The following is a 27,730-nucleotide window of genomic DNA, read 5'->3' as shown; positions in this document are numbered from 1 at the left end:
TTTGAAGTTTAACTATTACGAATGACTTTTACGGGCTTACTCAAGTGTTTTACAATCTCTCCTTCTGACATACTGGCAACATACGAGCTTTTATCTAAATGTTGGACCAAGTTAAAAAGAAGATATCAGCAAGTTATGCTGGTTTATATGTTTTGCACCTACTACTACTACTACTACTTCTACTACTTTGCCTGTCCGGGAGCAGCAGAAACCTCTTTTTAGAATCGTGCAGCCTATTACAAATAATGTAAACCTACCAGCCCTAAAGTTGGAAATCCAACTTGGGAGACCCCCCCTCTCTCTCTCTCTCTCTCTCTCTCTCTCTCTCTCTCTCTCCCATCCCTCAGCAATAATACTAGCCGCAGTCGTAATATATACCCTGCACAAATTAAATGTCATAGTTTAGCACGATTATTTTCTTTCATAAAAGATGAACCTTAAAGTGTGTGAACGAGTTTTATTTACAGGATTGACGGGACGATATATTAATTAGTTAATCATACCAATAACAATAAATGTTTGAGCCTTTACTTATGATAGAAACACCTGTCCCGGGGGCTTACATGCTGACCGTAAGCTTTTTTTCTTTAGATGCACGTGCTGGCTTTATTCTTTCAATCACGTGATAAAGTAAATGAAAAGTATATCAAATGGAACCCAAAAACGACAGACTGTCAGTGAAAGTACTGAGTAGGTATTTATTGACATTTGTTACATAGGATAAAACTAGTCAAAATTTCATTAATGAAAAAGGGGGATAGTGTTATAAAGAATAGGAGAACAACAACAAATATACTAATAATACATCACAAAAAATGCAAATCCATTCTTTCATTCGTTTCATCTGCATCTACTGACAATGCACAGCACATACATCCCCAAACTTTTTTTTTTTTTTTTTTTTTTGTCGCGATAATGTAACTATAATAAGTATCTCCAAAATAGATACATTTTTATTTATACCTGTCACCCAACTTTGGAAATCTAACCAACGGTTCTCGTTGTAATTAATATACAGCCTCTTTTTTATATCTTTGTTCCCCTCCTTATTTATGTACATGATGCAACCTTGGTATTAACCTTTTTTTTTTCTCTCATTGATACGACAACCAAAAAGATTGACACCTTTTTATTCATACTCCGTCGACTACGTCATTCTTCTTTAGGGTACACCCCAAATTGTCGCGTCTTACTTCTTTTTTTTTTTTTTTTTTTTTTCTCAGTGAGCTATTTATTTTTCCCTTAATCTAAATTAGATAAACGTAAATGGGTAAAAAAAGAAAGTCAAAGCCCATGAGACCATGGTGTTGGTATTGCGAAAAAGATTTCGAGGATGACAAGGTGCTTGTCACTCATCAACGGGTAAAAGCATGATTGGACACGGGAAAAAAAAAAAAAAAATTAAGAGCTAATTTAAAAAATAAAAAAAAATAAAACTTAAAAAGGCTAAACATTTTAAATGTGAAGAGTGTAACAAGAAATTAAGTAAGTCTATCCAACTCTTGGTAATTGACATTGTATTGACATGTATGTATTAGCTACCGCAGGTGGTATGGTGGTTCATTCTCAACAAGTACACAAGATTAATATCTACAAGTAAAAAAAAAAATTTTTTTTAAATGATTCACCAAAGAAAGAAAAAACTTAAAAAATACTCACCTGCAAACGTTATTAGAGTACCTAATGCTATTCGAGGTCGAGATAATTTAGACATTGAGATCTTTGGAATGGAGGGTATACCAGAACAAGACATGATTGAACATGAACTTCGAATTCAAGCCAATAATCAAAACGGGAATAAAAAACCAAAGGCAACGGGTTCTGGACATTACGGCGAACTTTCGTTGGAACAGTTGCAACAACAAATGGCTGCCCATAAGGCAGGTACAACAGCCATTTCGCCTACTATGAACACAGCTTCTTCTGTTATACCTACCGCAGTAGCAGCCGCAGCCGTCACTTATCCACCCTTACCTACAGCGGCAGCAGTAACAGCAACAGCACAGCAACAACAGTATTATGGGTATGGAGGTTATACTGCTGCCGCTGGTGGTGGTGCTTATGGGGCAGCGTATAGTAATGCTTATTATCCACCTCCACCCCCTCCACCTCCTCAGCAACAACAACAACAACAACAACAATACCCCACATCAGCACAAGCGAATTTTGGTTATCATGCATCACCGGCTGGGTAAGTTTCTTATATTTATATCTTTAAAAAGGTAAATGTGCCAATTTTTTACCCGGAATTTTAAACAAGTATATCACTATTATGAAATAATGTAGGATCCCACCACCACCGTTACCACCACAGCAACAGGGTTGGGGATATCAACCATACATGACAGCACCCACACCGGTTGTGGCAACCACAACACCGGTGACTACCAGTGCCAATACCGTTGGTGTGCCTCCTCCTCCTCATCTTTCGTCTGCCCTTCCTCCTCCTCCGACTCTACATACACCTAGTACACCTGCCGTTGCTGTTCAGAATACGTCTGTGGTTCGTGAAGTGACTCCCCCTCCACCTCCTCCTATCACTTCACCCTCACCACCTGTAGATAAACTTCAGAAAAAGAAGGCGTCCAAGGTCATTTTAATTTATAACAATAACGAAATTTCACCGGTAAAAATAGAGAGAGAAAAGAGAAAATTCATGCAAAAAAAAAAAAAAAAAAAAAAATGAAATCAAAAAATCAAGAAAAATGCTAATCTACATATTTTTAGGAGGAACAACGTGCACTATTAGATAAACACAGAGCATCATTTTAAATTCTCTGGTAAGAAAAAAAAGTTTGAACAAAAAAATAAAAAAAAAAAAAAAAAAGAAGTTTGGTTGTGTTGTATAAATAGATAACTCTTTTTAATATGTGTGACCAATTTTTTTTTTTTTTTTTACCCCTTGTTTGTCACGTTTATATTCTGGCAATAAAAAAAAAAAAAAAAAAAAAGTTTTTATTATTTCACTTTTCTTCTCTCATTTCACATAATCATTTTATTTTCCATGACACCACCCGAAGTGACTCATCAACAACGCGCCATGTCCACACCTTTGACAGAACCTATAGAACGACAAGAATGGTATCAGCAAGTGTATAAGAAATACGGCTATGAACCTAAACATAGAACGCCATCCTATTTTGGTCCTTATTTACTCTTACACACTCTGGGAGAAGGAGAGTTTGCCAAAGTCAAATCCGGTGTTCATGTCCAAACCAATCAAGAGGTAATTTTATACAGATACATTTTTCGCTTTGTTAGTATTATTAACTTTTTTTTTTTCATTTAAATAGGTGGCGATTAAATTAATGAGAAAGGATCATATTCGACACGCTTCACTAGAGACTAAACTAGAACGAGAGATATCTGTATTAAAGGTAGGGACGACAGGAGTGCATTTAATTCTGCTGCTGCTGATGATGATGTTGATGATGATGATATTGATCTTGATATGTAGTCGGTCCGTCATCCTTATATCGTAAAGTTATTTGAAGTATTAACAATTAAAAATTACATTGGAATTGTATTACAACGTGCAGCAGGTAATACAAGAAACTAGTTTATTTCTTTTTTGTATTAATTTTTTTTTTCTCTTTTTCTTAAACAGGTGGAGAGCTGTTTGATTATATATTAAAGCATCACTATTTGCAAGAAGTGGAGGCCAAGCGATTATTCGCACAGTTAATCAGTGGAGTGCATTACATGCATCAAAAACATATTGTGCATCGAGATCTCAAGCTAGTAAGTGAATAACAAAAAGCAGAAAAAAAAATCATGTTATATTTATGATGGTTCAAAATTAGGAAAATCTGTTACTCAGTAAGGACCGTGATATTATTATTACGGATTTCGGGTTCGCCAACCGATTTAGTGTTGCGCAAGAAGATTTGATGGCTACATCGTGTGGCTCACCTTGTTACGCTGCACCGGAATTAGTCATTAACGATGAAAATAACTATGTGGGTACAGCTGTAGATATTTGGTCATGTGGAGTCATCTTATTTGCTATGTTGTGTGGTTATTTACCGTTTGATGATGATCCAAGTAACCCTCAGGGTGCCAATATTAATGTGTTGTACAAATATATCCTCAGTACTCCACTTGAAATACCGAAACATGCCAGTGAACACGCCACCGACCTCTTACGTCTTATGTTGGTGCCTGACCCAACCAAAAGATGCACCGTAGATCAAATCAGAGCACATCCTTGGTTGTCTGACCATAGAGACCTTTTAGACGAAGATTGGCTTTTACTAGAAGAACCACACATGACCTTGGACGCTCGGCCCGTCGTCACTCAGAAAGACACTATCATACCCTTACACGCACGGATACCGGAATCTCGGGATCACCAACCGTCCCCTTCTCCTTCTTTCTTGCAAGCCAAATTCATCTCAACCCTAAATCAGTCATCTCCATCTCCACCAATACCACAAAGTGTGCCATTCAACAAAATACCCAATCGTTCTCAAAGTGTACAGCAGCCATCATCATCCAATAGAGAAAGAACTACCAGTGAAAATTACCGTTATTCGCCTCCTTTACCTGTACATATCCTGCCTTCTGTATCCGAACGTGTGGACCCACAACAACAGGTCGTCAAGACAAGTCGACAGAAACTCATGGATTGGTTTAATAAACGTCGACCTTCCATTTCACAAAGCACCATGTTTAACAAGTCAAACCGTGCTGGCGGTGGAATGCCAGACAGACCGGCCAGCGCAGTTCCAACCGTCACAATACCCACCACGAATCCTGTGCGAGCCATGTCGATCGGTAAGCCACTGGGTTCGTATGCAGCTGATTTCAACGACTCAAAACTCCGATTACACCGAGGCGCTGTAGATCAAGATGCGCTCACTAGTAAAGCACCCAATGAGGTGCTATTGACGATCAAGGAATCGTTACAATCCATGGGTATTGAGATGAAGAGGACGAACGATTTCAAATTAAAATGTATACGACCGATGCGAAAACGAGCTCCTGTCACCACCAAGAGAACACGAAAGATCAGTGCAGTACCTTTTAAATTATTTTTTACCTCATCCACCATACCCACATCCACAACGACAAAAGAATCGACGGTGGTCGTCGAAAGAGAGGTTATATATGGAGAACAGGGGATTGATAATGGAGAGGAAGTGCAATTTAGTGTTGAATTATCTAAAATTGAAAATTTGCCTGGATTATATGTGGTAGATATCAAGCGTACGCGAGGTAATATTTGGGCATTCAAATTCCTATATCATACCTTATTGGATCGCTTGAATTTAAGTGGACATGCTGCTGGAGGTTATATGGCCCATCGGAAGATTCAGCAGGATATGATTGGTCAGGAACCACACAAGAATAGAATCAGTTACATGACAACCAGTAGTAGTGGAAGTAGTATGATGATTTTTGATGAATCCACCTTACATAAATAATTTATATATACACACATATATATATAAAAAAAAGAGTAGGTTTATTTGCCACTCTCTATTCCCCACACATATACACACATGTACATAGATGACTCAAATTGATGGATGAACTTTTTTTTTTTTTTAATTTTTTTTTCAAACAGGGCAAAAATGATGAGATTGAGTCAGACGGAGTTTGATTGAACCAATGAGGCAATGAGGAAATTGTGTGCTATAAGACGCAATGTTCGCAAATAAAGGGCATATACGACATATTGGCAGATATAGCGGGGGGTCATTTTAATTTTTTTATGGTATATAACAAAAAAACGCATCTATTTTTTTTTTTTCTTTTTTTAGTTTATATCTTTTTCTTCATACATTTCTTTTTTGTGTACGTCTCTTTTTTTTTTTATATATATATATACACACATATAAAAAAAAAGAGATCTTCTCAAATACCAATCCCCACTTTTTTTTTATTTATTCTTCATAAAGGAAACTATATTATATAAATCATGCTTTTCACTGGTGAAAAAGCTGCGCTTACAGCCTCTCAAGGATTGAGTGAACACGTCTATACCTACAAAAATGTCAAGACAACACAAGACATTAGTAATATTTGGGGAAATCAAACAAGGACGACTGTCAAGGAAGATAATGGTGAACTCCTTTTCAATCAACTGCAACACGGTGTTCATGCTGCAGCACTTGTCTCTGCCGATTCCTTAATTGCTGCTATCCCTCAACTCTACAAGTTGGCCTCGCAACAATCCGGTGTCGTTCTTCACGTCGCTGCCGAAAATGCCAAATCCGCTTTGGCCGATTTCACCAAAGTCATGGCTGTTCGTCAAAGTGGTTTCACCTTGTTGAGTTCTTCTACCGTTCAAGAAGCTCATGATTTGGCCATCATTGCTCATATTGTCGCCATCAAGTCGCATACACCCGTCTTGCACTTTTTTGATTCAAAGCGTATCGCTCAAGAATATGCTACCATCGAATTAGTCAGCCCTGCTGTCTTGGCTCAATTGATCTCTTCAGAGGAGTTGGAACAGTACAAACAACATCAAATCGAACCAGTGCAATCCGCTTATATTCAATATAAACAAAAGGACGAATCAGAGTCAAAGAAGGATGTCTATGCTTCTGTTCAAGATGCCATGCTTCAATTTGCCACTTTGACAGGTCGTCAATACTCTCCTTTGGAATATACAGGTCATCCCGAAGCAGAACATGTGGTAGTAGCTATGGGTGCTGGTGCAACTGTGGCCGAAAAGACCGTGCAAGCTACTGTCGGTAAGGATAACAAGATTGGTGTGCTCAAGATCAGATTGTATCGTCCCTTGTCCGATGCTGATTTGTTAAAGTCTTTGCCTGCCTCTGTTAAGCGTGTGACTGTCTTGGAACCTTGTGTGGATTTCACCAACCTCTGGAACCCCTTGTTTTTGGATGTCACTGCTGCTTATCAAACAGCTGGTGAAAATGCCGTGGAGATCGTGAGTGGACAATACGGTGTAGAGGATGCAGATTTGACGGCTGGTCAAGTTGTGGCTGTCTTTGCAAAGTCTGATGAGGATCGCAAGTTCCAAGTCGCTGATTTAACTCCTGTGCATGTTCATGTCTCTGCTGGTTCAGAACAATTTATCTTGGTCGGTGATGAACAAGCTGCTTTGGCCTACGCTCAAAAGAAGGTAGATGAGGGTAAGAATGCTCAAGTCTTTACTGTTCGTGATGCTTCTCATGTTCGCATCAGTGACACTCAGGGTCCCTTGTTGCCTACTTTGATTGACGAAGCTCAAGCCATCATCATCAAGAAATCGATTGCTGCTCCTATCCATGCTCTCTCTCAAACTGGTGTGGTTGTGGTGGATCAATTGGAATCCTTGGTTGAATCTGTCAAGCGTGAAATTGCTGTTCATGGTGTCAAGGTAGTCAAGTCCACCAAGTCTCTTGCTGATGGGTTTGCTGCTCTTTTGGCCGATGCTCAAACTTTGGCTGTTCCTCAAGGTTGGGAAAAGTTGACTGGTACAGAAGCTCCCGCTGCCTCTTCCAAGCAAGCAGTTTCTTCTACTCTTCCTGTCGAGACTCCTTACATCAAGATGCTTGATCAAGTGTTCCAAGATCGTCTTGAGATTGCCAATGCTGTCAACAGTGCTTCTGTTTGGTCTCGTGATGAACAAGATGCTTCTGCCTCTGCTCCTGAGTTTGGTTATGGTAAGCTCGTCAACCAAATCCAACAACGTGCTCGTTTCATTGACCATGTGGAGAATTTGGTAAAGGAGAATCAAGTGTCCGATGATGTTTACAAGACTTTGTCTCAATGGCTTTTGGCTGTCAAGTCCAACAAGTCGGATATTAAGGCCATCAATAAGGCTGCTGAATCAGTTGTTTCTGCTTGTCAAGGTGTTACTAATGCTTCCTATATTCTCAAGCACAAGGATCTCTTGACTCAAAAGTCCAACTGGTTGATTGGTTCTGATACTTGGGCTTATGATCTTGGTCAATCCGGTGTTCATCATGTGATTGCACAAGGAGAAAATGTCAACATGTTGATTGTGGATACTTTACCTTATTCTTCTGAAACTGATCGTGAACAACGTAAGAAGGATATTGGTCTTTATGCCATGAACTTTGGTACTGCTTATGTTGCCTCTGTTGCTGTCTACTCTTCTTATACCGGTGTCTTGCATGCTCTTATGGAAGCTGATGCTTACCAAGGTCCCTCTATCGTGCTTGCTTACTTGCCTCAACAAGAAACTGCTCAAAGCAACCCTGTCTTTACTTTGAAGGAAACCAAGGTCTCTGTCGATAACGGTGCCTGGCCTCTTTATCGTTGGAACCCTGCTTTGGAAGCCGAAGGTAAAGAAGCTTTCTCTTTGGATTCTCAACGTATCAAGAAGGATCTTGAAAAGTTTTTGGAACGTGAAAATCATTTCTCTCAAATTGTTGCTCAAAACCCTGATATCTCCAAGTTACTTGTTAGCTCATTAGAGAACGTAAGTTTAATTTCTTTTATGTATTCGTATCAAAAGTTTCTAATTGTTTTTTTTTATATGTATATAGGATGTTCAAAAGAGACATAGTGACTTGAAGCGTAAGGCCCGTGAAGATTTCGCTAAATTATTATCTGGTTTAGGTGCTGCCAATGGTCCTCCTCTTACTGTCTTATTCGGTTCCGATAACGGTAATGCTGAAGGTGTTGCCAAGAAGATTGCCAACCGTGCTAAATCCAGAGGACTCCAAGTCAAGTTGATGGCCATGGATGACTATGAAAATGTTGAGGAGCTTGCCAATGAAACCAACGTTGTCTTTATTGTCTCTACTGCCGGTCAAGGTGAATTACCTTCCAACGCTCGTGAATTATGGAAGGCCTTGAACACATTAAATGTCGGTGAGATTAGCTTTGCCGAATTAAACTATGCTGTCTTTGCCATGGGTGATAGTCATTACTGGCCTCGTCCTGAAGATGCTGGTTTCTATAACCGTCCTGGTAAAATCATTGATGCCAAGCTTGAAAATTTGGGTGCCAACCGTCTTGTTTCTTTGGGTTTGGGTGATGATCAAGATGCTGATGGTTTTGAAACTGCTTTGGGTCTCTGGCAACCTGAGTTCTGGAAGGCTCTTGGTGTCAAGGATGTTGGTGCTGAAGATGATGAGCCTAAGTTGACTGATGATCAAATGAAGATTAACTCCAACTACCTTCGTGGTACTATCGCCGAAGATCTCCTCGATGAATCTACTGGTGCTATTGGTGAAATCAATGGTAAATTACTCAAGTTCCATGGTTCTTATGGCCAAGATGATCGTGATATCAGAGAAGAACGTAAGAAGATGGGTCTCGAAAAGGCTTTCTCTTTCATGATTCGTGTGCGTATGCCCGGTGGTGTCTCTACTCCCGAACAATGGCTTATGATGGATGAATTGGCTGAGACTCATGCTAACGGTGCTATCAAGTTGACTACCCGTCAAGCTTTCCAACTTCACGGTATCTTGAAGAAGGATCTTCGTAACACCATCCGTGGTATCAACCACTCTCTTCTTAGTACTCTTGCTGCTTGTGGTGATGTTAACCGTAATATTATGATCACTCCTGTCACTGAAATTCCTGAAGTACATGCTCAAGTTCAACAATTCGGTATGGAGATCATGGAGCATTTGGCTCCCAAGACAACTGCCTACCATGAGATCTGGTTAGCCGATAAGCAAGTTGCTGGTAACGCTGTCCAAGATTTCGAACCTATCTATGGTCCCACTTACTTGCCTCGTAAGTTCAAGATTGTTATTGCTGTTCCTCCCAACAACGATGTTGATATCTTTGCTCACGATTTGGGTTATATTGCTATTGTTGATGATAACAAGAAGGTCATTGGTTATAACGTCACTATTGGTGGTGGTATGGGTATGACTCACGGTAACAAGAAGACTTATCCTCGTCCTGCCAACTTGGTCGGTTATGTTCCCGCTGAATTAGCTGTTGCTTGTGGTGAAGCTGTCATGACTACTCAAAGAGACTTCGGTGACCGTACCAACCGTAAGCATGCTCGTTTCAAGTACACTTGTGACACTCATGGTTTGGACTTTATTGTGAATGAAATCGAGACTCGTATGGGCGCCAAGTTCCAACCTCCTGTTGATTTCACTTTCACTGATAACGCTGATCGTTATGGCTGGACCAAGGGTGTTGATGACAAATGGCACTTCTGTATGTTTATCGAGAACGGTAAGATCAAGGACTGGCCCGATTTCCAACCCAAGACTGGTCTTAGAGAGCTTGCCAAGTGGCACAAGGGTGAATTCCGTTTGTCTCCTAACCAACATTTGGTCATTGCTAATGTTCCCGAAGCTGATCTCGAAAAGACCAAGGCACTTTTGGCCAAGTACAAGATGGATAACCTTTCCTTCAGTGGTCTTCGTTTGAATGCTATGGCTTGTGTTGCTTTACCCACCTGTGGTCTTGCTATGGCTGAATCTGAACGTTACTTGCCTACTTTGGTCGGTCATCTTGAAGGTGCTATTGAAGCTGCTGGTCTTAAGGATGATGCTATTACCATTCGTATGACAGGTTGTCCTAACGGTTGTGCTCGTCCTTATCTTGCTGAAATTGCCTTTGTCGGTAAGGCTCCTGGTACCTATAATGTGTATCTTGGTGGTGGACACAAGGGTGAACGTTTGAACAAATTGTACAAGGAAAGTTTAAAGGAAGAAGAAATTTTGTCTGAAATCAATCCCATCATTAAGAGATATGCTCTTGAACGTCATGCCGGTGAACCTTTTGGTGACTTTGTGATTCGTGCTGGTTACGTCAAAAAGACCATCACTGGTACTGATTTCCATGAACTTTAAAAAAAAATTTGCACATTCAAAAACACACACATACACTTTATTATAGACAATTTTTTTTTTACTCACTTTTTTACCATATAAATATTATTTGCTTACCCTCATTTTAAAAATAAAAAATCATCTATTCCATGTATATTATAATACAATCAAATCTTATAGTCTTATTTTTTTTTTTTTTCTCGGTATTTTGACAGGTAGATATCTTCAATGCAAAACAATTTGTTCAGGTTTGCCCTCAATTTTTCGAATTAATTTAGTATATTTGTTTAAGGTTGCACGATAATGGCGTAACGTCAAAAATAAATTGTAATTTGTGCTACACTTGTATTGCTTTTAACTGATTTTGTACCAAAGATGAACTAAATTGTTTACACGAAAACAGGGATTTAGAAAATAGAGACCACCTTTTCTTTTGTTTTATTTAGTATGTCTGGACCTCCAACATTACCTAAAGATGTCGAAAGTAACATTGTCAACTTACCAAGCACCGTCATTCACCCATTTGGAGAGATGCAGGACAGCAGTAGTCAAGCATCTTCGAAATTCACTGAGAGGACACCCTTGATCACACCACCACCTACTACAACTCCGCACATAAAATATTCGACACTTCCGTTTTGAGCCAAAAAAATAAATAAACCTACTCTTTCTTCGTTCAACGATTCTTTCATATTTTATTACACAATTTATCATGCCACTTACTGACATTACTAACAAAGTCTCTAGAAAAAGCAAGGAACTTTCAGATTTCGATCGTGGAGTCATTTGCGGTTTGGCAGAGCATGCCAAATGGACAGGTACCCAAATCAGCAAAGAATTGGGCGTTCCTAGAACAACCGTTGTTACGATTATAAAAAAGTATCGAACTGAAGGGATCACGACTGTCCAACCTCGTCCAGGAAGACCAGCAAAGCTGACAGCAAGAGCTGAGCATCACCTGACGCTTTTAGTTCGAAGGGACTCCTTTGAACCTTTAAGTGTTCATATGCAAAATCTTGCGAAGGCTACCGATCCAATCAGCCTGACGACATTGAGGAATGCACTTCGCAAAAACGGTTTTTATTCTTGCAGACCTTCCAAAAAACCGTTTTTGAGTCTTAGACATAAAAAAACGCGAAGAGAATGGGTCGACGACAAGATGAATTGGACATTAGATGACTGGAAGAAGGTAATCTGGTCCGATGAGTCGCGATTCGCACTCAGGCACAACGACGGTGGTGTGAGAGTTATTAGAAAGAAGGGTGAAAGGTATATGGATAGATTTGTTTTACCAACATTTAAATTTGGTAAGGGATCAGTGATGGTATGGGGATGTTTTTGGGCAGGCGGTTTGGGCCCTTTGGTGACACTAAAAGGGTCTGTCGATCAAGAAAAATATGTCAATTGTTTAAGTCAAAACTTTCTCCCTTGGCTTGAACAATTGACAGAGAAATATGGTCATGACTTTATTTTCCAAGAAGACGGTGCCCCATGCCATACAGGAGGATATACGAGGTGGTGGAAAGAGAAGGCTGGGATTGCAGGCTTTGAGCGATGGCCCGCTCAAAGTCCCGATTTGAATCCGATTGAGAACCTTTGGCGCCTCCTGGGACAAAGGATTGCTAAAAGAAGAGCCCAGCTTCAAAATCTTAATGAATTGGAGGTTGCACTTCATCAGGAATGGAAGTTGTTGGGGGATGAAGTGTGTCATAAGCTTGTAGAAAGTATGCCCGATAGATGCCGGGCAGTAAAAAAAGCTCGTGGCTCAAATACCACTTATTAACGTAAATAAAAAAGTTTCTTTTTACAAAATATATATATATATTGCTATTTTGTCAAGTTTGGTAGAATTTGAGATACCTTTTATTAACAAGTTTTTGGTTTTAAAAAAATGCATGACTAAAGGAACTCAAATTTTTGTGAAAAGTGTCGAATATTTTCGGTGCGGAGTTGTATATGGTCTCGATTCAATGCAAAATTTCGTTTTGGAAAATGGATATTAGTTGGACTAGGAGCATTTGGAATTATACTTGTCATGTTTATTGTGATTGGTACCTTGGGTGTTTTTAAAAACCAAAGGTATAAAAACGAAGCAGGCATATCTATCGGCACGACCAAATATCCTGGGGATAGTTCAGGAACATGGTCAAATAAAGATATGAGTGGACAAGGTGATGGTACATACTATGGTAAGATCACTTGGAAATAAAATACTATAGAATTTTATTTTATTTTCGTTGTACTAATTTATTTGTAAAAGATCCCGGTGTAGGTCTAACTGCGTGTGGTACTTCATTTACATCTGAAGATTATATTGTAGCCATGGTACTTTGGATTGAGATCGCACTTCAAATAAATTTGCTCAAATCTTTTTTTTTTCCCTTTCTGATCTATAGAATGAATACGATTTTGGTTATACAGATAATCCAAACACTAGTCCCACGTGTGGTATCTGTGTCATGATTACAGGTCCAAATGGTTCCCAGAAAGCTCAAATTCAAGATATCGTAAGACCTAACTTCTTTTTTATTTTCGGTTACTAACACTTCTTTCTCTTGTAAAGTGCCCCAAGGCTGGTTGCGGCAGAGGATCTGTCGATTTATCACCTGCTGTTTATGCTAAAGTAGGAGACTTTTTTGACGGTCGTATTCCTATTTCATGGAAGCAGTGCTAGTTCCAGAGAGAAAAAATTGGGTCCCATTTTTTTTTTTTTTTTCACAAATTTCTACACTTTACATCATAATAATTAATTAAATAATTCACTTTCAACTCTTCTATTGTACACATTCTGTTACACGGATAATAATTTATTTATACAATAAGAAGTTGTATGAGCCCATGTAATGTTATAATTTTAAAGCTAATGATGTAAATACATAAGTCGATTTGTTCCGTCAGCGTTTATGAAACTTGTATTCTGTCGTTGTCTGTAGGGCAATAAATCTACATTTGCTCACATGTGAGAGTAAGATCTAAATATAAGTAAAGATTTTACTTTACCTGTTCTTCCATATCATATTTAGCGGTAATCGGTTTCAACTCTTTATTTAAAAAGATCTGGTTCCAAAAAGCCTATTCTATTGTTAGCAGAAAGTCAAAGCAGCTATCTCAATTTCTGTTCTCACCTTCGCGAACCATCGATGACCCAAAACCGAAGGATGGAAACAGTCAATGTTGCTAAAAAGAGATATTATTTTTCTTGTAAATATTACAAATGGATTATATTACCTTAAAGCATTGGCAGGAAAAGATAGGATATCAAATGGTACCGGCGTAAACATGACACCAAATGTGGATCCAGGTTTTGCTGGGTATTTGTCAGCAATTTCTTGTAACTTTATGTTGTAATCTATGTTGAGAACGTAAATAGTCTTTTCTTATACAACTAATAGCAGTACAAATACCGTTGACCATTGCCTCCACTTTTTCTAAACCGTTTGGAGCATAAAAGCAGTCGCAGGGTTTTAATAGAAGTCTGTTACTACAATATTCGGGATCTTTGTTGTAAAAGTCATCTAGATCCGACAGTTTGAACATGCCCACTACAAACATAGATCAGCCTTCCATATCCTTATAACTTGTATTTGTATCCCTGGGCTTACTTAGATTTATAATCACGTTTGAGACTTCACTTTGAATACGCTGTATTGCAGTTTCTATATGATGTGCGTATAAATCTGCTGTGGTTGCAGCATCGAATTCTTCACTACAGGACCTGCAGATATCATTGCCTAAAAAAAAATACGCCTTCAGTCCAAGCAATTTTCATCAATCATCAAAATCTCCTTACTCCCGACGGCAATAGATATCATCTTCCAATCGTGTTCTGCCGATGTGCCAACAACAGTCGGGTCCTTCAAATCTATAAAAATGACATTAGGTAAAATCTTACTGTGAACAAAGCTCTTGCATACTTGGAAGAAGATAATTCAATTCATGATTCAAGTTCATAGCCATAGCTCCCGTTTGCGCAGCATTTAAATAGTCTTTGTCCTCATAATCTGACATATATGTGAGTACAGTGAATTTATAAATACCATGATGATACGTACATAAGCCTGGAAAATCTCCTCGGACGTAACTCATAACATGACTCCCGGTAGATGGACCGTGGAGGTTAGGATTATAATGCTTGATAAAATTTGCGACAGTGATAGCATCCTTGTCCGTACCCATAAGATAGCTTGAACCACGGTATTCAGTCAATGCATTTATATTTAAGAAGCCCAAAATCCCTGGATTGATAGGTATCATACCAAATCCCGCCATAATACTATCATTCCGGTTGCAGGAAAAAAATATTTTTTTTTTTGAGAATATAATTAGGTTGGATTTATGACGATCCTTTACCTATCACCTAATGCTCCAAAGATTTTGATATCATCCACACGGAGATCGGTTATATCTTTTGCAGGAGAAGTTCTAGGACTAAGTGTGGGACACTCTGCTATGGTGGTAACATTCAGTGCTATCACATTACGAACAAATATGCCGAACGCAAGATATGTAATGGATAATAGTTTCATTTTTGAATTTAGCTTTTCTCGTTATTCGTCTATCGAGAGGCCCTCTTTTTATATATTCTTAGTTATTATTTTTTTAAGAAAACAGAAGAAAAGCAAGCCGACAAGGCTTATTGCTTGTGTTTTTTAAGAAAACAAGCCGACATGGCTTATTGCTTGTGTTTTTTAATTAGGAATGAAACTGTGCCAAAAAAAAAATGAACGTTGGAATGTAAAAGTTTATTATGACGCGTACATGGATTAACGTCGAATAAAAATATAATCGCCTGAAATGGTAGTCATCTTTTTGGCAACTTATTTGTCACTTTTCTTGATGAAATAGAATATACAGTGAATCCATTTTCACTTTGCGAACTAGCTGAAAATTTTCATACATGTTACGAAGTTAAATCCAATCAAATGCAGAAATAAGCTTTTTACTAAAATACAGTCCGGCTGGTGGACATTGTCTCCATGACCACAGTTGTATAGCGTCTATAAAAACAGTATATATAAAATTACCAAAATCATATGTTTGTAAGCAATCATTTGTCTTTCTAACTCTAACAATAACCAATAAACTTTATTTAAAAAAAAAGCGCTAAACTAATCAAAATGCTAATACTTAGCCTACTACTTCCATAGATATAGTAGTAGTCCAGATATGACCACGAGGAGGTGATTAGCAATTCATATCCAAAATGCCTACCACGAAAGTAAACCTAATGCCACCCACGAAAGATGACCCAAAAGAAATAAAAAAATGCCTACCACGAAAGTAAAAAAAAACGCAAGGTCACTATAATAAAATTAATTTAATTACGTCATTACTTATTTTGAGTTACAGTCTTGTGAAATAGCAAGAACAAAGGAAATGTCTAGAACTCCGTATTTTTTTTAAACGTATTTTTTTCAAATAAACGTATTTTTTAGAATTACGCGTTGGTCGACATGCCATATCATCTAAACTTCATAGAATGATCGTTTTCTGTTTTCCATAAAATCTGCTTCGCTGTCATTACAAGCTACTACTGGAATGCAGATAGACAATTACCAAGCTCTGACTTGCTTGGGAGGTTTTTGTAAGTGTTTCTATTTTAAGTAAAGGCTCAAACATTATGGATGATAAAATAGACAAATGAAATTATCCTGACATAAGCTTGTTTATCTATAAATAAAGCTGGTTCACACACTTTATTCTTCTCCTTTTCTTTTCCCTTGACATACTTCTTTTAATGTATGAAAGTAACCGATCACGTAAAAAGGTTTGTTTAGTAGTGACTCTTGTTTCTTTGAAAAGAAGCTAAATTGAAAAAGATATATAATTGTGATAATGCGGCTGCGGCTAGTCTTTGCTATAGGAGGGCAGAGTTCTTGAGTTTTTGGAACTCACGAACCGTGAATGGCTGTGATTGCACTGTAAATAGGTGCAATTATACTGGTCTGCTGGTCTTCTGGCCGGAATTCCTGTAAGTGGTATAAAAAAAATACGTTTGAAAAAAATACGGAGGTCTAGACATTTCCAAGAACAAAACTACATTAATTTTTTTTTGCTTTCCCACAGATTTCTTTCATGTGCGAGACGTGTGGTAACAGAAAATGCCACGTTCAGCTTTGTGGTGATAGCATAACAGGCATCAAAAGTGAACATTTAAAACAAATTCTGAAAGAATGTTCTATTGTTAAGCCCCTACATGTTATCAAAACGGAGCAAAAAAAGTAAGCAAAATATCACAGTATTTGACTAAGATTTAACTTTTGATACAGTGCATCTATTTTATAATGAACATGTATCAAAAATCTGGCTCTATTATCTTCTTTATTAGAGAGTTCTTCATAAACTAATAGAGCCCGATTTTTTTCTTTTCACACAAAATTTTTTACAGATGGCAAAACAAAATTTGCCATTTACAGTGGCGAGACCCAAAGATGTCCGGGAGGTGCTTTACAGTGCAAAAATTCATAAAAATCTATCAGATATATCCCGGTTAAACGTTGTCCCGGGATAAATTAGATTCCTCTGTCAGAAAGTATGGACCTTTTAGTTCTGAAAATGTCCGTTTTAACGAAAATTGTTCATTATAAAATAGATGCACTGTAGTAGCTTTGCGCTCATTCATTTCGAATCTGAACTTGATGCTTCGACTTTTTACTATGTTTATCGTATTCAGAAAAAGCTTATATGCAAAAGACTTGAAGGAATAGGAGTAAACCCAAGTCTATTAGATAACAAGCCTATTAATTAAGTAAGGCTTCACTATTTACTATTAAGTGAAATTAGAGTATACTTAACATTCTTATTTAGAATAATTTTCAAGTACAACCACGAATTAGCTCATCCTCAAAATTGATGTGCCATTGCTCTATCGCTCTTGGTGCTAACATTAGCAATGATTCCACCGCAAGTTTCAGCAACAATTCAACATCTAATGCCAATCCAAGCAACCGTAACGTCGATACGCCTATCATTTCTACAACTGATGCAAATAATCATGAATCTAGTACAGCATCAACAAATACTAATCCATATACGACAGCTTCTACTATTATTAGTACAAGTGACGACTATAACGAGGATATTGAAAAGGCTAAATCAAAAATTAAAGAACAAATCAAAAGAAAATTACAGGAGGTTGAGGTATTACAGAAAAAGTTAAGACGATTAGAGGATTTTTAATGCTTCGTTTATCATTTTAAGTCCTCTCACAACGAATATTATTCTTATTGTTAAGAGAAACACTATTTGTTTGCTGTTAAATTTATATTACAAAAATAAATTATTTCATTTAATATGTTCTCTTATATAATAATAGTATATGTATATTTATGGTAAAACATTAAAGTATTGGAAAGACACGCTATGAATTTTCTCCGTGACCACAGTTGTATAGCATCTATAAAAATAGCATATAAAATTATCAAAAACGTTCATTCGTAAGCGACCATAGATCTTTGTGACATTTTACGCCCAAACAGTTTGTACTTGGGTTTATTATATAGCTTTTTGCAATGATAATTATAAGTTATGGCTTAAATTTTTATTTATTTTTCTAAATTCAGTTGAAGAAGTGTCTTGACAAAGCTTGTAATTGAATAAATATCTATTAATTTTAACGAAAACCGAAACAGTGTATGATTCTGTTAGTTAAATAATGGCTAATCACTATGAATTAAGCCTAGCAGCATCTTTTCCTCTTATTATATTTTATTCGTATTTGACCGACAATTGTTTTTATATTAATTAACAAATTAAATCCAGTTATCTTTCTTGTAACCGACAATGTCCACCAGCCGGACTGTATTTTAGTAAAAAGCTTATTTCTGCATTTGATTGGATTTAACTTCGTCACATGTATGAAAATTTTCAGCTAGTTCGCAAAGTGAAAATAAATTCACTGTATACTCTATTTCATCAAGAAAAGTGACAAATAAGTTGCCAAAAAGATGTACATATCATATAGTCTTACCTGTGAAAATTGTCGGGTTTTATAAAACATTGGCGATTACCTGTAACGGCTGTGGCTTGTAATAGAAACGGACTTAAAATGTATAATAAGATAAATTCAAAATAAAAGAACACTTTTATTTCTTATTTAAAACTTGAACTGATCTTTATTGAGTATAAAAGTAGGGGATATTTATACTAAATGATTTCGGATATGACATTAAAAAGATGATTATGGATAAGATGATGGAGTTAGAAAGATACTAAAGTATTTGGTTACATGTGGTTAATAATTAACGGGCATAGTTGACAAGAAGAGATGGATGGCTAGAGGACGCGACCTTTAATAACGTCACATTACCACGGTCACACAATTAATTTTAGCGGAACCTTATTTTTGACGTTTTTTTTTACCCTTTTAATTAAATCGTTTTTTCTCTCATACAGCACTATTCAACAAAGTATCCCTTTAACAAACTCAACAAAGAACACTCGTGGTAGCTATAATCCAGCAAAATAAGACAAACTTTGGGGTATTTTTTACCTTTGAGTATCGTTGACGGTACTGTTGGCCAGAATGATTACATCAATATTTTGGCAGGTAATTTCCATCCTTGGTTCAAAGAAATGACTGAGAATAACGAAAGAAGCTTCATTCTACAAGAGGGTGGAGCTACGTGTCATACTGGCGCGTATGCAAGATGGTGGGTCTTCACTACATACAATCCTTTTCTTACCGCAAGAAGAAGGTTTGTTAAGGAAAAAGTGAGACATCACTATGAGCAATTGCGGGATGTTGAGAAGCAGAAATCATGGGATGTTGAAAGAATTCGTGCTGCTGCGTCGGCCAATCGACGCAAATCTCGTATGCAGACGGTCAGTTATATAATTATGCATAATTTGTGGCACTTTACTTACCCCTTACTATAGAAGATGCGAAGAAGACGCAACAACTTTGCGAAATACAAGCTTGCCTTTGAGGCCAAGTACGGCGATGATTGTGGGACATTTGTCGAGCGGGCGTATATGTTCGAAGAAGATGAAGACATCTTGGACGAGCATGGAAATTCTTTGACATTCCTTAACCGAGTGCCAATCTGGAGAACTGACAAGGTTAGTTATAAAACTAAAACAATTATGTATGTTAATTATTGACTTGACCTTTTAATAGCTCCAGGCATTTGTCCATGAGTTGGATAAGCCCAGCATGAAGCTGAAGCCATCGGCTAACAAACTCTGTGTTCGCACACCCAAACCTGCCGAGGAAACTACGGTATCCTTGGATACATTGGCTACGTTGCCTAGATGGGGCGTAGAAACAAGCGTTTTTCTTTGAAAAATTAAATAAAATCTAAAAATCAAACACAAAAAAGAAAGAAATGATGAGATTGACAAAATTTGTTGATAAAGAATATATCTGAAATTATACCGCCCTTAAATATGAATTTTAGGTACGAGAGTAGTGATGACATTGATATTATCTAAATGTTGCAGCTTAACAGCGATTGGAGAATATATTAAATGTACTTCCAGGGTTGAAGGTGCTAATAACAAGTTGAAGCGAAGACTTAAGGTATCAACGGGTCATTTAGACAAGGTGGGAAGCTTGGTGAAGAGTACAGTTGAAGTCGATGCCAGCGAATTTAAAGCTCGTTTGAAGGACCAAAAACTCCAGGTTACTACCGAAGTTGAAAAGCGGAGCATGATGATAAGAGTCAAAAGAAGAGTGTCCTTATACGCTTTGACCAAAGCTCTGGAACAACTTAAAAAAAAATGGAACTTGTAGACAGCCGGGACATAACACTAGGCAATGTTCCCAAAGAGTCATGTCTCAAGTTACTCGCTCATCTCAACAATCTCAGCAACAGCAACAATCGCCCAGATCATCTTGATCGTCTATTCTTATCTTTTTCTTTCAACTTTTATTTTTTATTCTTTCTGCCATATAAAAATCTCCTTTTTTATAATCAACAATGCTTTTTTATAATCGACAAATACATTTATAGTAATCGACAATGTTTTTTAAAACCTGGCAATTTTCACAGGTACGACTGTATTGATCTCTTCAATGATTACGTAATATAGTCGATTTTACTTGTAATTGACATTGAAGCAACTTGGGTTGACAGATGTGCATGATACAACATTTTACGCCTTTTAGAATAAAAACACAGCCTCATGTACTCATAATCCGGATGTGATAGAACTCTAAACTGTCCTGTGCAGAGAAAATCCGGATTTGCCACACATGTTTCAAACTTCTTTTCGTGGCAGGGTCACCGTATCGTATGTGCCATTCGTAAAGCATTTGTTTATTATGAAGCATATGCTATTAGACAGCATTGAGATATAGGCGAACAATGCAACATCGCATTTATTTTATTAGTGATATCTGTGATAAAATACCTTTTATTGCAAACTTTTAAAGATACACTCAAAGCTAATTGATCACATGCTGGTTGGTCGGGAGTTACGGTGGTCACTGATAGCTTATCAAATGTGTCGTACAGACTTTATTTCTAGTTTCTACTTGATCCCACTATCAATATACTCGTAAAGCATGTTAAGGTGACATAACAACAGTAGTCAATAAATAAATATAGTACATATATATATATATATATATAAAGCAAGTAAAGTAGCACAGATATTTATTATTCAACATTATGTATTTAAATATATATATAAAAAAAAAGAGGGTATTTTTGTCGGCAGGAAATATGGTATATTTGGCACATCTGTGCTTTAAATAAGAGATGTACGGTATATCCGTATTTTTGTTTGCTTTTTTTGTTTTTTTTTGTTTTTTTTTTTGCTTCTTATCACTTCTCTTACAATCATGACTATCCCTCAAAACCAACGTTTTTTGCTTGTAAAAGCTCAGCAAGCTATCCTTTCTCCTAAGCATATTCAAGGCCCTGCTCAAGTCCTTATCGATCAAAATACTGGTAAAGTCGTCGAGATTGCCATTGACAATAAGCAATGCACCACCATTGTTGACCAGAATGCTTTGGAAGTCATTGAGCTGGACAACGATCAGTTATTAATGCCTGGCCTAGTCGATGCACATGGTAAATATTACTCAAGGATTGAAAAAGGTCGACTGAGATCAAAATTAACCTTTTTTTTTTGACAGTGCATTTAAACGAGCCTGGACGAACAGAATGGGAAGGTTTTGAAACAGGTACAAAAGCAGCTGCCGCTGGTGGTATTACAACGGTTGTTGATATGCCTTTAAATGCGATTCCCCCAACCACTACTGTCGGAAATTTTGATATCAAACTCAATGCAGCCAAAGGCCAGTGTCATGTTGATGTAGGATTCTGGGGCGGTGTTGTACCTGATAACGCGAACGAGTTGCCCGCTTTAATTGGTAAGGGAGTACGCGGGTTTAAATGTTTTCTAATTGAAAGTGGTGTGGATGAATTCCCTTGTGTAAATGAGACTGAGGTACGTTTAGCCATGGACAAACTTGTCAACTCTGACAGCGTCTTGTTGTTCCATGCTGAAATGGATGGATGCGGAAAGCCCCAAGTCGAAGAAGAAAATATTGATAATCGCACATATGCCAGCTTTTTAAATTCTCGTCCACAAGAGCTGGAAACCACTGCAATTGACATGATTATCCGCCTTACTCAAGAATATCATGAACAGGGCCGATCAGTAAATACTCATATTGTCCATCTTTCCGCTGCCAGTGCCATTCCTGCTATTCGTGCTGCTAAAGCCACTGGAGCACCACTTACTGTCGAGACTTGCTTCCATTATTTGAATTTTACTTCGGAAGCCATTGAAGATGGTGCAACACACTACAAGTGTTGTCCGCCAATTCGTGAGGCTTCTAATCGTGAAAAGCTCTGGGAGGCATTGTTGGAGGGTACCATTGATTATGTTGTTAGTGATCATTCACCTTGTACAGCCCAACTTAAGAAGCAAGATACCGGCAATTTTGGACAAGCTTGGGGTGGTATTGCTAGTGTTCAATTTGGTTTACCTGTTCTTTGGAGTGAGGGCCGTAAACGTGGCGTCAGCCTTCAACAAATTGCAAACTGGCTTAGTTTAGCACCTGCCAAGAGAACCAAACTGGACCACAAGAAGGGAGAAATTCGTGTTGGTAATGATGGCGATCTTGTTATCTGGCGTCCAGAATCTGCATTTGAGATCAATGTAGCCGACGTACATTTTAAAAACAAATTATCTCCTTATATTGGAGAAACACTCTTTGGCGCCGTTGATCGTACAATTGTTCGTGGCACCACTGTATATAATCATAAAACAGCTGGACTTTTTGCTCAAGAGCCTTTTGGTCGTCCTTTGCTTCAGTAGACCACATTATATACCCCTCTTTTCCATTTCTTATACACGAAATCTAGTTTTTTTTTTTTGTCACGCCACAATTAAGGTTTTAAGATCTATATTAAAGCACGTAAATGTTTATGATGATGTAAGGAGAAAGCAAATTACATGGCAATGTGACGATTTTTATTTATTTTTAAGTGATATTGGACATAGTAATGGGTGATAATTTATTGTACATGGGAGAGGGGGCACAGGCATGTAAGCATATATGATTATTTTTTATTGGTCGCGAAAGACTCTGATTTTCCAAGCTTCTTTGTCAGTTGGTGTGGTTACCTTATCATCGTCGAAAGCATCAATAGGAGCTTTACCGACGGCCATAGTTTCTACAACAAAGGGATTATTTTCATCACGCGCCTTTTGTTCTTCAATTTGAAGTTTTTGGGCTAACTCAGCATCTCTTTTAATTTGGTCTGTTTTCTCTTTGTCATACTGCGTAAAATAAGCTTCAAGAGTAGCGGGATCGAATCCGAGATCTTCATCTTCATCGCTCGAACTGCTACCATCACTAGGAGGGGCAAAGTCCTCCTCTTCATTAAATCGGCTAGATCTGCTCATAACTGAATCATTGTCTGCTGCAAAAATGGAGGCGGATGAGGAGGACGAAGGCTCTTCATCTTTCCAAGAACGTGCAAGTAAATCACGCCATTCTGACATACTTTCATCCTTCATCATAGCTTCTTCAGTGACATCATCCATCACAGGATATATATCACAAACTTCACGTTCATCCTCTTGAGTTGCATGTTCTGTAGGTTGTTTAACGGTATTTTCAAGTGGGTCAATAGACGTCAGTGTTTTTTCGGAGATAGGCTCATTAGCGGTAAGACTGTGATATAAAAGTCCCCAATAAGAAGCTAGTCCAGTAAAGAACATTAAAGGTTCAAAGCTAACCAAAGTAGCAGCCAAGTATAATTCATAAATAACAACTGCAACAGTAACAAAGAGTATCGAGAAGCAAGCTAAAAGGGCAATTGGTTTGGCTGCAGAAAAAAAGTTAGTAACTATAATTGAACGTTTTGTACTTTTACTTACCAACAATAGGTTCCACATAAAGTCCTAATTCGGTAATTTTCTGTCTCAAAATGCGATAATAAGGTGTGGCTAATCGAATGAGTTTATCTCCAAGGTCGTTGGTTTGTTGTGGTTGTGGTTGCGATTGGACATTGCGTTGTTGAGTTATCTCAAGGGGCGAATCAATAAAGGAGTTATTGTCGATACTGCTAGGAGCAAGAGATGATTTTATGGATGGGGCAGAAGGGTTGGCAACATGTAATGGAACTGGAGGAGGTGAAAGCTGGTTACCCACTGATGAGGGTAAAAGTAAAGGAACAGGAGGTACTATACTGCTTGCTGTCTTCTTTACTCTAGAAGGGACCAACAACTGCATGGTGAATAATTTTTGGAATTCAATTAAAAACTCAATGACGTGTTGAGAAATTTTGTATTGAATAGGGGTATTGTGATCTGGATGGCGAAGAATACCAGGGCTAAAGACTGCAGCGAGATTAGGTATATCCATTTTGGTTTCTGCCTCAGCAGTGGCGAATAAGTTCAAGAAATCGAGAAGATAGAGTAAAAGATGTTGATGGGCAGGCTCCAGGCTTTGGATCAACTTTTGAAACAGTTCAATACGCTGTTCTGTGTCTTTAGGTGGATTACTACCTATAGAAATAAGTCTTAAATTAGTAAACCACCATCAAAATTATAGTTGATTGTCGCGTTTTACTCATCACATCACGAAATTGCTGGTAATATTGAAAAGGGATAACCGGATCAGGTAATCTGTTCAAGTATCTTCTGAAAAGACTTGCTGCATCATGTACAGTGTAACCTTCCCAGTTTAGATCCAACCCATAACTGCTAGTGCTTTGATCAAACTGAAATTCCAGAGCATTTACACGCTTTGCGCTACCGGAAATTCGAAAGATACCCTCGACATCAAGAGCTAGTATATGGAGCAAGTCAGTACAGTGATAAAGTGCATGGAATTATTTGCAAACAAACCATTTTTTTTGAGAAAGGAACCGCATTTTGCAACAATGATAGGAATGGCACCAGCTTTTGTGTGTTTTATGTTGTCTTCATCAATATATCCCACAGTCGTCTTTGCGTATTTTATTGACATGACTAGAGGGATACCAAATACACCCCCTTTATTGAGAAAAAGTGATTAGTGACAACTACACTATGATAATAATTCAAATCATTTTTACCTTTAGGCATGTTATCTGGTCCGACCTTTCTTTGGCTACCATTAGGAAGAGTGACTCGTTTGAGCCAACCACGAAAGGATCTCCTTTTTGTTAACGAGGTTGTTGGGTTACTATTAGAGCGCTGCATGTAAATATATAAAAATTGATTTGAGAAAAAAAGAAAAAAGACAAAAAGGAAGCTATTGTTTCTTATTTATACTCATGTAGCACACTGTAACAGAAACATCTCGTGTAACCAAATTACGTCAATAATTTAAGCTTATCCATTTCCACTCAATGACATGTAGCCCTAGCTTTATGTAGATCACCCTCGGTAATATGACACGAACATAATAAACATTTTTTTTTTTTTTTAAAAATAGAGACATGATTTTTTTTTTAAAAAAAAAGTGATTTTATTATTTGTTTATATTTATATTAAATAGACCATGAGCCCTGCAAAGTAAAAAAGATAAGTTAGACTTTGTTTTTCAACGTAAGGAAATATGGAAAAAGTAAAAAAAAAGGTTTTTTGTTGATATCAGTTAGCAAATCAGATGTGTTTGAATCATTAATTTTCTTCAAGTTGTTAAAGACAACGGCAATTCATCATTCAACATAAAACCTCTCCTTTTACTTCCCCTTGCAGCTTTAGAATATAAACTTACCATAATAAAATATTTAACACGAAAAGAAACCTTGGCGAAACAGAAAAAATTTTCTTCCCGGTCCCCTTTTATGATCGTTATAATTGAGAAGTCACAATTTATACACCGCTTTCTGCGAGCTTAAATTTCCTTGTGACACGTCCCCTTATTGGATGTAATCCTTTTCCAAATACTATTGCTTTTAAAAAGTAGACATTGTCAGTACGATGTGATAGACCCAGTTAAATATGCAACATATATTATACGGATAGTTATATCAAATGAATTTATTCCAAGTGCTGATAAGCGAGAAGCACATTTTTTCTGTAAATGTTGCCATCTTCAAAGTGAGTCCCTGCCATCACCATTTTCGAGACTCCTTATATCTGCAGTGTGCTTTTTATAGTTAAGCCTTGAGAACACCTCTAAGAATATTGTGGTGCAAATACTAGGAACGCTTATGCCCTGCATTTCTGAAAGGACGAATTGGAACAATGAATAATCACGCCAGTGATGATAACTATATATGGTGACTTCCATTGTAGTGATTCTGATGATGAGAAAAAACGATAAGTTGGTGGTGATAAAACGGATGACGCAAATGAAAATTCTGAGAACAATGAGGGTGCAGGATAGTGTTACAAAACTTAATGCTGCAAAAAAGGGTTTGCAAGCCACTTTTCATTGCATCATCATAAAAAGCACAAGGCTTAAGTTTAATAAATCCGACACTGCATCAGATGCTCGCCATCTCCACCTTCCTTCTTTCTCTCATTTTTTTTTTTTTTTTTGGTCTGTAAGAAATTTTTTGTTAATTTTCAAAGCCGATATGTGGTTTATAAAAACTAATGGCGTTTGATATATCTCAAAAATAAAGTTTAGTTTTTTTTTTTCTGGCTCGGAACTGACGTTTGTCATACAAGTTTTTTAAAAATTAAACATTACATAACAATGTGGTACCGAACATGGATTTAGTCTTGTGCATGCACATATGGAATAACTCATTTACATAAAAATTACATTAACCGGGTGTAATTTATTATCGGGTGTCTTAGGGACAGCCAAATTTTCTTAGGAACAGCCATTTTTCTTAGGGACAGCCAGGGTGCACGTAGTCGTAATGTTGGGATTATGATACTTTAATAGATATTAAGAGGTCAATAGAACTTAATAACTTGAAATATATACACATTTATCACAACTAACATAGTTTAAACCAGTATATGTATTTTAAAGCTAACTTTCAGCTTCTCGTTTGGACTTAACATTAATATTTCTGCGTAAGATTTAATTCAAACGAGCTCAAAGGCGAAAGAGTGATAATAGAATTGTCAAAATAAGTATAAATCGTTTGATGTACATTTATTTGTAATTTTTACATTGTTTTTGATTGTATATCCTTGTTCCCATGTCTACAGAACATCCAAACCATAGATCTTACGTTGCGACTACGTGCACTTTGGCTGTCCCTAAGGAAAAATTGGCTGTCCCTAAGAAAAGCGATTTATTATTAAAGAAAGGGTCGAAAAACATATCAACAAACGAATTTTTACTTATAATCGCTATTTTCCTTTGAAAATGTCTCAAATAAATGATTATGGTTTACACTAATGGACTTCAGCATTGAGAATGACTTAGATAAGCATACAAAAAGGGAATAAAAATGATACCCATAATCAAAAAAAGACCACAAAGTCCAACAGATCTTGGGTCAATGTTGCCAAACCAGACTAATTAATGACGACCAGTCTGATTGGAAGAATATAGGAAATGATATCTTAGAAATAAGTTCACTATGCGTTACAACGTTGCAGGTAATCAAGCTGTCTTTTTACCCTGCATGTCACTGTGAGCA

At 37.3% G+C, this 27,730-nt stretch overlaps 9 protein-coding genes across 9 annotated transcripts; 7 read left to right on the top strand and 2 right to left on the bottom strand.

Moving 5' to 3' along the window:
- Nucleotides 1-1,229: 1,229 nt before the first annotated feature.
- EV154DRAFT_606024 (uncharacterized protein) lies at nt 1,230-2,930 on the top strand. The gene is made up of 6 exons (XM_051607511.1): nt 1,230-1,362; nt 1,446-1,485; nt 1,539-1,596; nt 1,676-2,191; nt 2,287-2,626; nt 2,728-2,930. The coding sequence occupies exons 1-6, from the start codon at nt 1,267-1,269 to the stop codon at nt 2,770-2,772; spliced, it is 1,095 nt and encodes a 364-aa protein (XP_051453349.1). The 5' UTR covers nt 1,230-1,266; the 3' UTR covers nt 2,773-2,930.
- On the top strand, nt 2,550-5,454 carry EV154DRAFT_32429 (kinase-like domain-containing protein). Its single transcript, XM_051594963.1, has 6 exons — nt 2,550-2,626; nt 2,728-3,226; nt 3,294-3,377; nt 3,458-3,542; nt 3,608-3,741; nt 3,804-5,454. The coding sequence occupies exons 2-6, from the start codon at nt 3,005-3,007 to the stop codon at nt 5,424-5,426; spliced, it is 2,148 nt and encodes a 715-aa protein (XP_051453348.1). The 5' UTR covers nt 2,550-2,626; nt 2,728-3,004; the 3' UTR covers nt 5,427-5,454.
- Nucleotides 5,455-5,774: 320 nt separating this feature from the next.
- On the top strand, nt 5,775-10,896 carry EV154DRAFT_606022 (thiamine diphosphate-binding protein). Its single transcript, XM_051607510.1, has 2 exons — nt 5,775-8,401; nt 8,469-10,896. The coding sequence occupies exons 1-2, from the start codon at nt 5,924-5,926 to the stop codon at nt 10,746-10,748; spliced, it is 4,758 nt and encodes a 1,585-aa protein (XP_051453347.1). The 5' UTR covers nt 5,775-5,923; the 3' UTR covers nt 10,749-10,896.
- Nucleotides 10,897-12,885: 1,989 nt separating this feature from the next.
- EV154DRAFT_485593 (uncharacterized protein) lies at nt 12,886-13,401 on the top strand (the record flags this gene model as incomplete). The annotated part of the gene is made up of 4 exons (XM_051598762.1): nt 12,886-12,916; nt 12,988-13,052; nt 13,124-13,234; nt 13,291-13,401. The coding sequence occupies 4 exons, from the start codon at nt 12,886-12,888 to the stop codon at nt 13,399-13,401; spliced, it is 318 nt and encodes a 105-aa protein (XP_051453346.1).
- Nucleotides 13,402-13,628: 227 nt separating this feature from the next.
- Nucleotides 13,629-15,253, bottom strand: EV154DRAFT_545536 (uncharacterized protein; the record flags this gene model as incomplete). The annotated part of the gene is made up of 10 exons (XM_051604662.1): nt 13,629-13,670; nt 13,728-13,799; nt 13,853-13,904; nt 13,956-14,076; nt 14,132-14,269; nt 14,330-14,458; nt 14,518-14,589; nt 14,642-14,728; nt 14,780-15,000; nt 15,078-15,253. The coding sequence occupies 10 exons, from the start codon at nt 15,251-15,253 to the stop codon at nt 13,629-13,631; spliced, it is 1,110 nt and encodes a 369-aa protein (XP_051453345.1).
- A 1,877-nt stretch (nt 15,254-17,130) lies between these two features.
- EV154DRAFT_522819 (uncharacterized protein) lies at nt 17,131-18,031 on the top strand. Its single transcript, XM_051603041.1, has 3 exons — nt 17,131-17,259; nt 17,320-17,475; nt 17,535-18,031. The coding sequence occupies exon 3, from the start codon at nt 17,580-17,582 to the stop codon at nt 17,904-17,906; it is 327 nt and encodes a 108-aa protein (XP_051453344.1). The 5' UTR covers nt 17,131-17,259; nt 17,320-17,475; nt 17,535-17,579; the 3' UTR covers nt 17,907-18,031.
- A 1,110-nt stretch (nt 18,032-19,141) lies between these two features.
- EV154DRAFT_606018 (uncharacterized protein) lies at nt 19,142-20,460 on the top strand (the record flags this gene model as incomplete). The annotated part of the gene is made up of 5 exons (XM_051607509.1): nt 19,142-19,550; nt 19,605-19,787; nt 19,846-19,986; nt 20,085-20,125; nt 20,208-20,460. Exons 1-5 carry the CDS (start codon nt 19,302-19,304, stop codon nt 20,458-20,460), a joined length of 867 nt encoding a protein of 288 aa, XP_051453343.1. The 5' UTR covers nt 19,142-19,301.
- Nucleotides 20,461-21,371: 911 nt separating this feature from the next.
- EV154DRAFT_522816 (allantoinase) lies at nt 21,372-23,138 on the top strand. Its single transcript, XM_051603040.1, has 2 exons — nt 21,372-21,745; nt 21,811-23,138. Exons 1-2 carry the CDS (start codon nt 21,514-21,516, stop codon nt 22,998-23,000), a joined length of 1,422 nt encoding a protein of 473 aa, XP_051453342.1. The 5' UTR covers nt 21,372-21,513; the 3' UTR covers nt 23,001-23,138.
- A 114-nt stretch (nt 23,139-23,252) lies between these two features.
- EV154DRAFT_471246 (Rho GTPase activation protein) lies at nt 23,253-25,604 on the bottom strand (the record flags this gene model as incomplete). Its single annotated transcript, XM_051597870.1, has 6 exons — nt 25,250-25,604; nt 25,041-25,187; nt 24,763-24,981; nt 24,069-24,698; nt 23,864-24,016; nt 23,253-23,650 (listed from the first exon to the last, which is right to left on the bottom strand). Exons 1-6 carry the CDS (start codon nt 25,374-25,376, stop codon nt 23,253-23,255), a joined length of 1,674 nt encoding a protein of 557 aa, XP_051453341.1. The 5' UTR covers nt 25,377-25,604.
- Between the last annotated feature and the right edge of the window lie 2,126 nt (nt 25,605-27,730).

The sequence above is a fragment of the Mucor mucedo genome, assembly GCF_025094135.1.
Source record: "Mucor mucedo strain NRRL 3635 chromosome Unknown EV154scaffold_118, whole genome shotgun sequence".
NCBI lineage: Eukaryota > Fungi > Mucoromycota > Mucoromycetes > Mucorales > Mucoraceae > Mucor > Mucor mucedo.
Note: the sequence above shows the minus strand (reverse complement) of the source record. Positions and strands in the feature narration are given on the sequence as shown.

What these genes read in the sequence shown, in the direction of transcription:
- EV154DRAFT_606024 (XM_051607511.1), top strand. Translation starts at nt 1,267, where the DNA reads ATGGGTAAAAAAAGAAAGTCAAAGCCCATGAGACCATGGTGTTGGTAT. An exon ending in TGCTTGTCACTCATCAACGG is followed by an intron (nt 1,363 to 1,445) that starts GTAAAAGCATGA and finishes AAACTTAAAAAG; the next exon opens with GCTAAACATTTTAAATGTGA. An exon ending in ACAATAACGAAATTTCACCG is followed by an intron (nt 2,627 to 2,727) that starts GTAAAAATAGAG and finishes ACATATTTTTAG; the next exon opens with GAGGAACAACGTGCACTATT.
- EV154DRAFT_522816 (XM_051603040.1), top strand. Translation starts at nt 21,514, where the DNA reads ATGACTATCCCTCAAAACCAACGTTTTTTGCTTGTAAAAGCTCAGCAA. An exon ending in TGGCCTAGTCGATGCACATG is followed by an intron (nt 21,746 to 21,810) that starts GTAAATATTACT and finishes TTTTTTTGACAG; the next exon opens with TGCATTTAAACGAGCCTGGA.
- EV154DRAFT_522819 (XM_051603041.1), top strand. Translation starts at nt 17,580, where the DNA reads ATGTGCCATTGCTCTATCGCTCTTGGTGCTAACATTAGCAATGATTCC.
- EV154DRAFT_606022 (XM_051607510.1), top strand. Translation starts at nt 5,924, where the DNA reads ATGCTTTTCACTGGTGAAAAAGCTGCGCTTACAGCCTCTCAAGGATTG. An exon ending in TTGTTAGCTCATTAGAGAAC is followed by an intron (nt 8,402 to 8,468) that starts GTAAGTTTAATT and finishes ATATGTATATAG; the next exon opens with GATGTTCAAAAGAGACATAG.
- EV154DRAFT_32429 (XM_051594963.1), top strand. Translation starts at nt 3,005, where the DNA reads ATGACACCACCCGAAGTGACTCATCAACAACGCGCCATGTCCACACCT. An exon ending in ATGTCCAAACCAATCAAGAG is followed by an intron (nt 3,227 to 3,293) that starts GTAATTTTATAC and finishes TCATTTAAATAG; the next exon opens with GTGGCGATTAAATTAATGAG. An exon ending in TGTATTACAACGTGCAGCAG is followed by an intron (nt 3,543 to 3,607) that starts GTAATACAAGAA and finishes TTTCTTAAACAG; the next exon opens with GTGGAGAGCTGTTTGATTAT.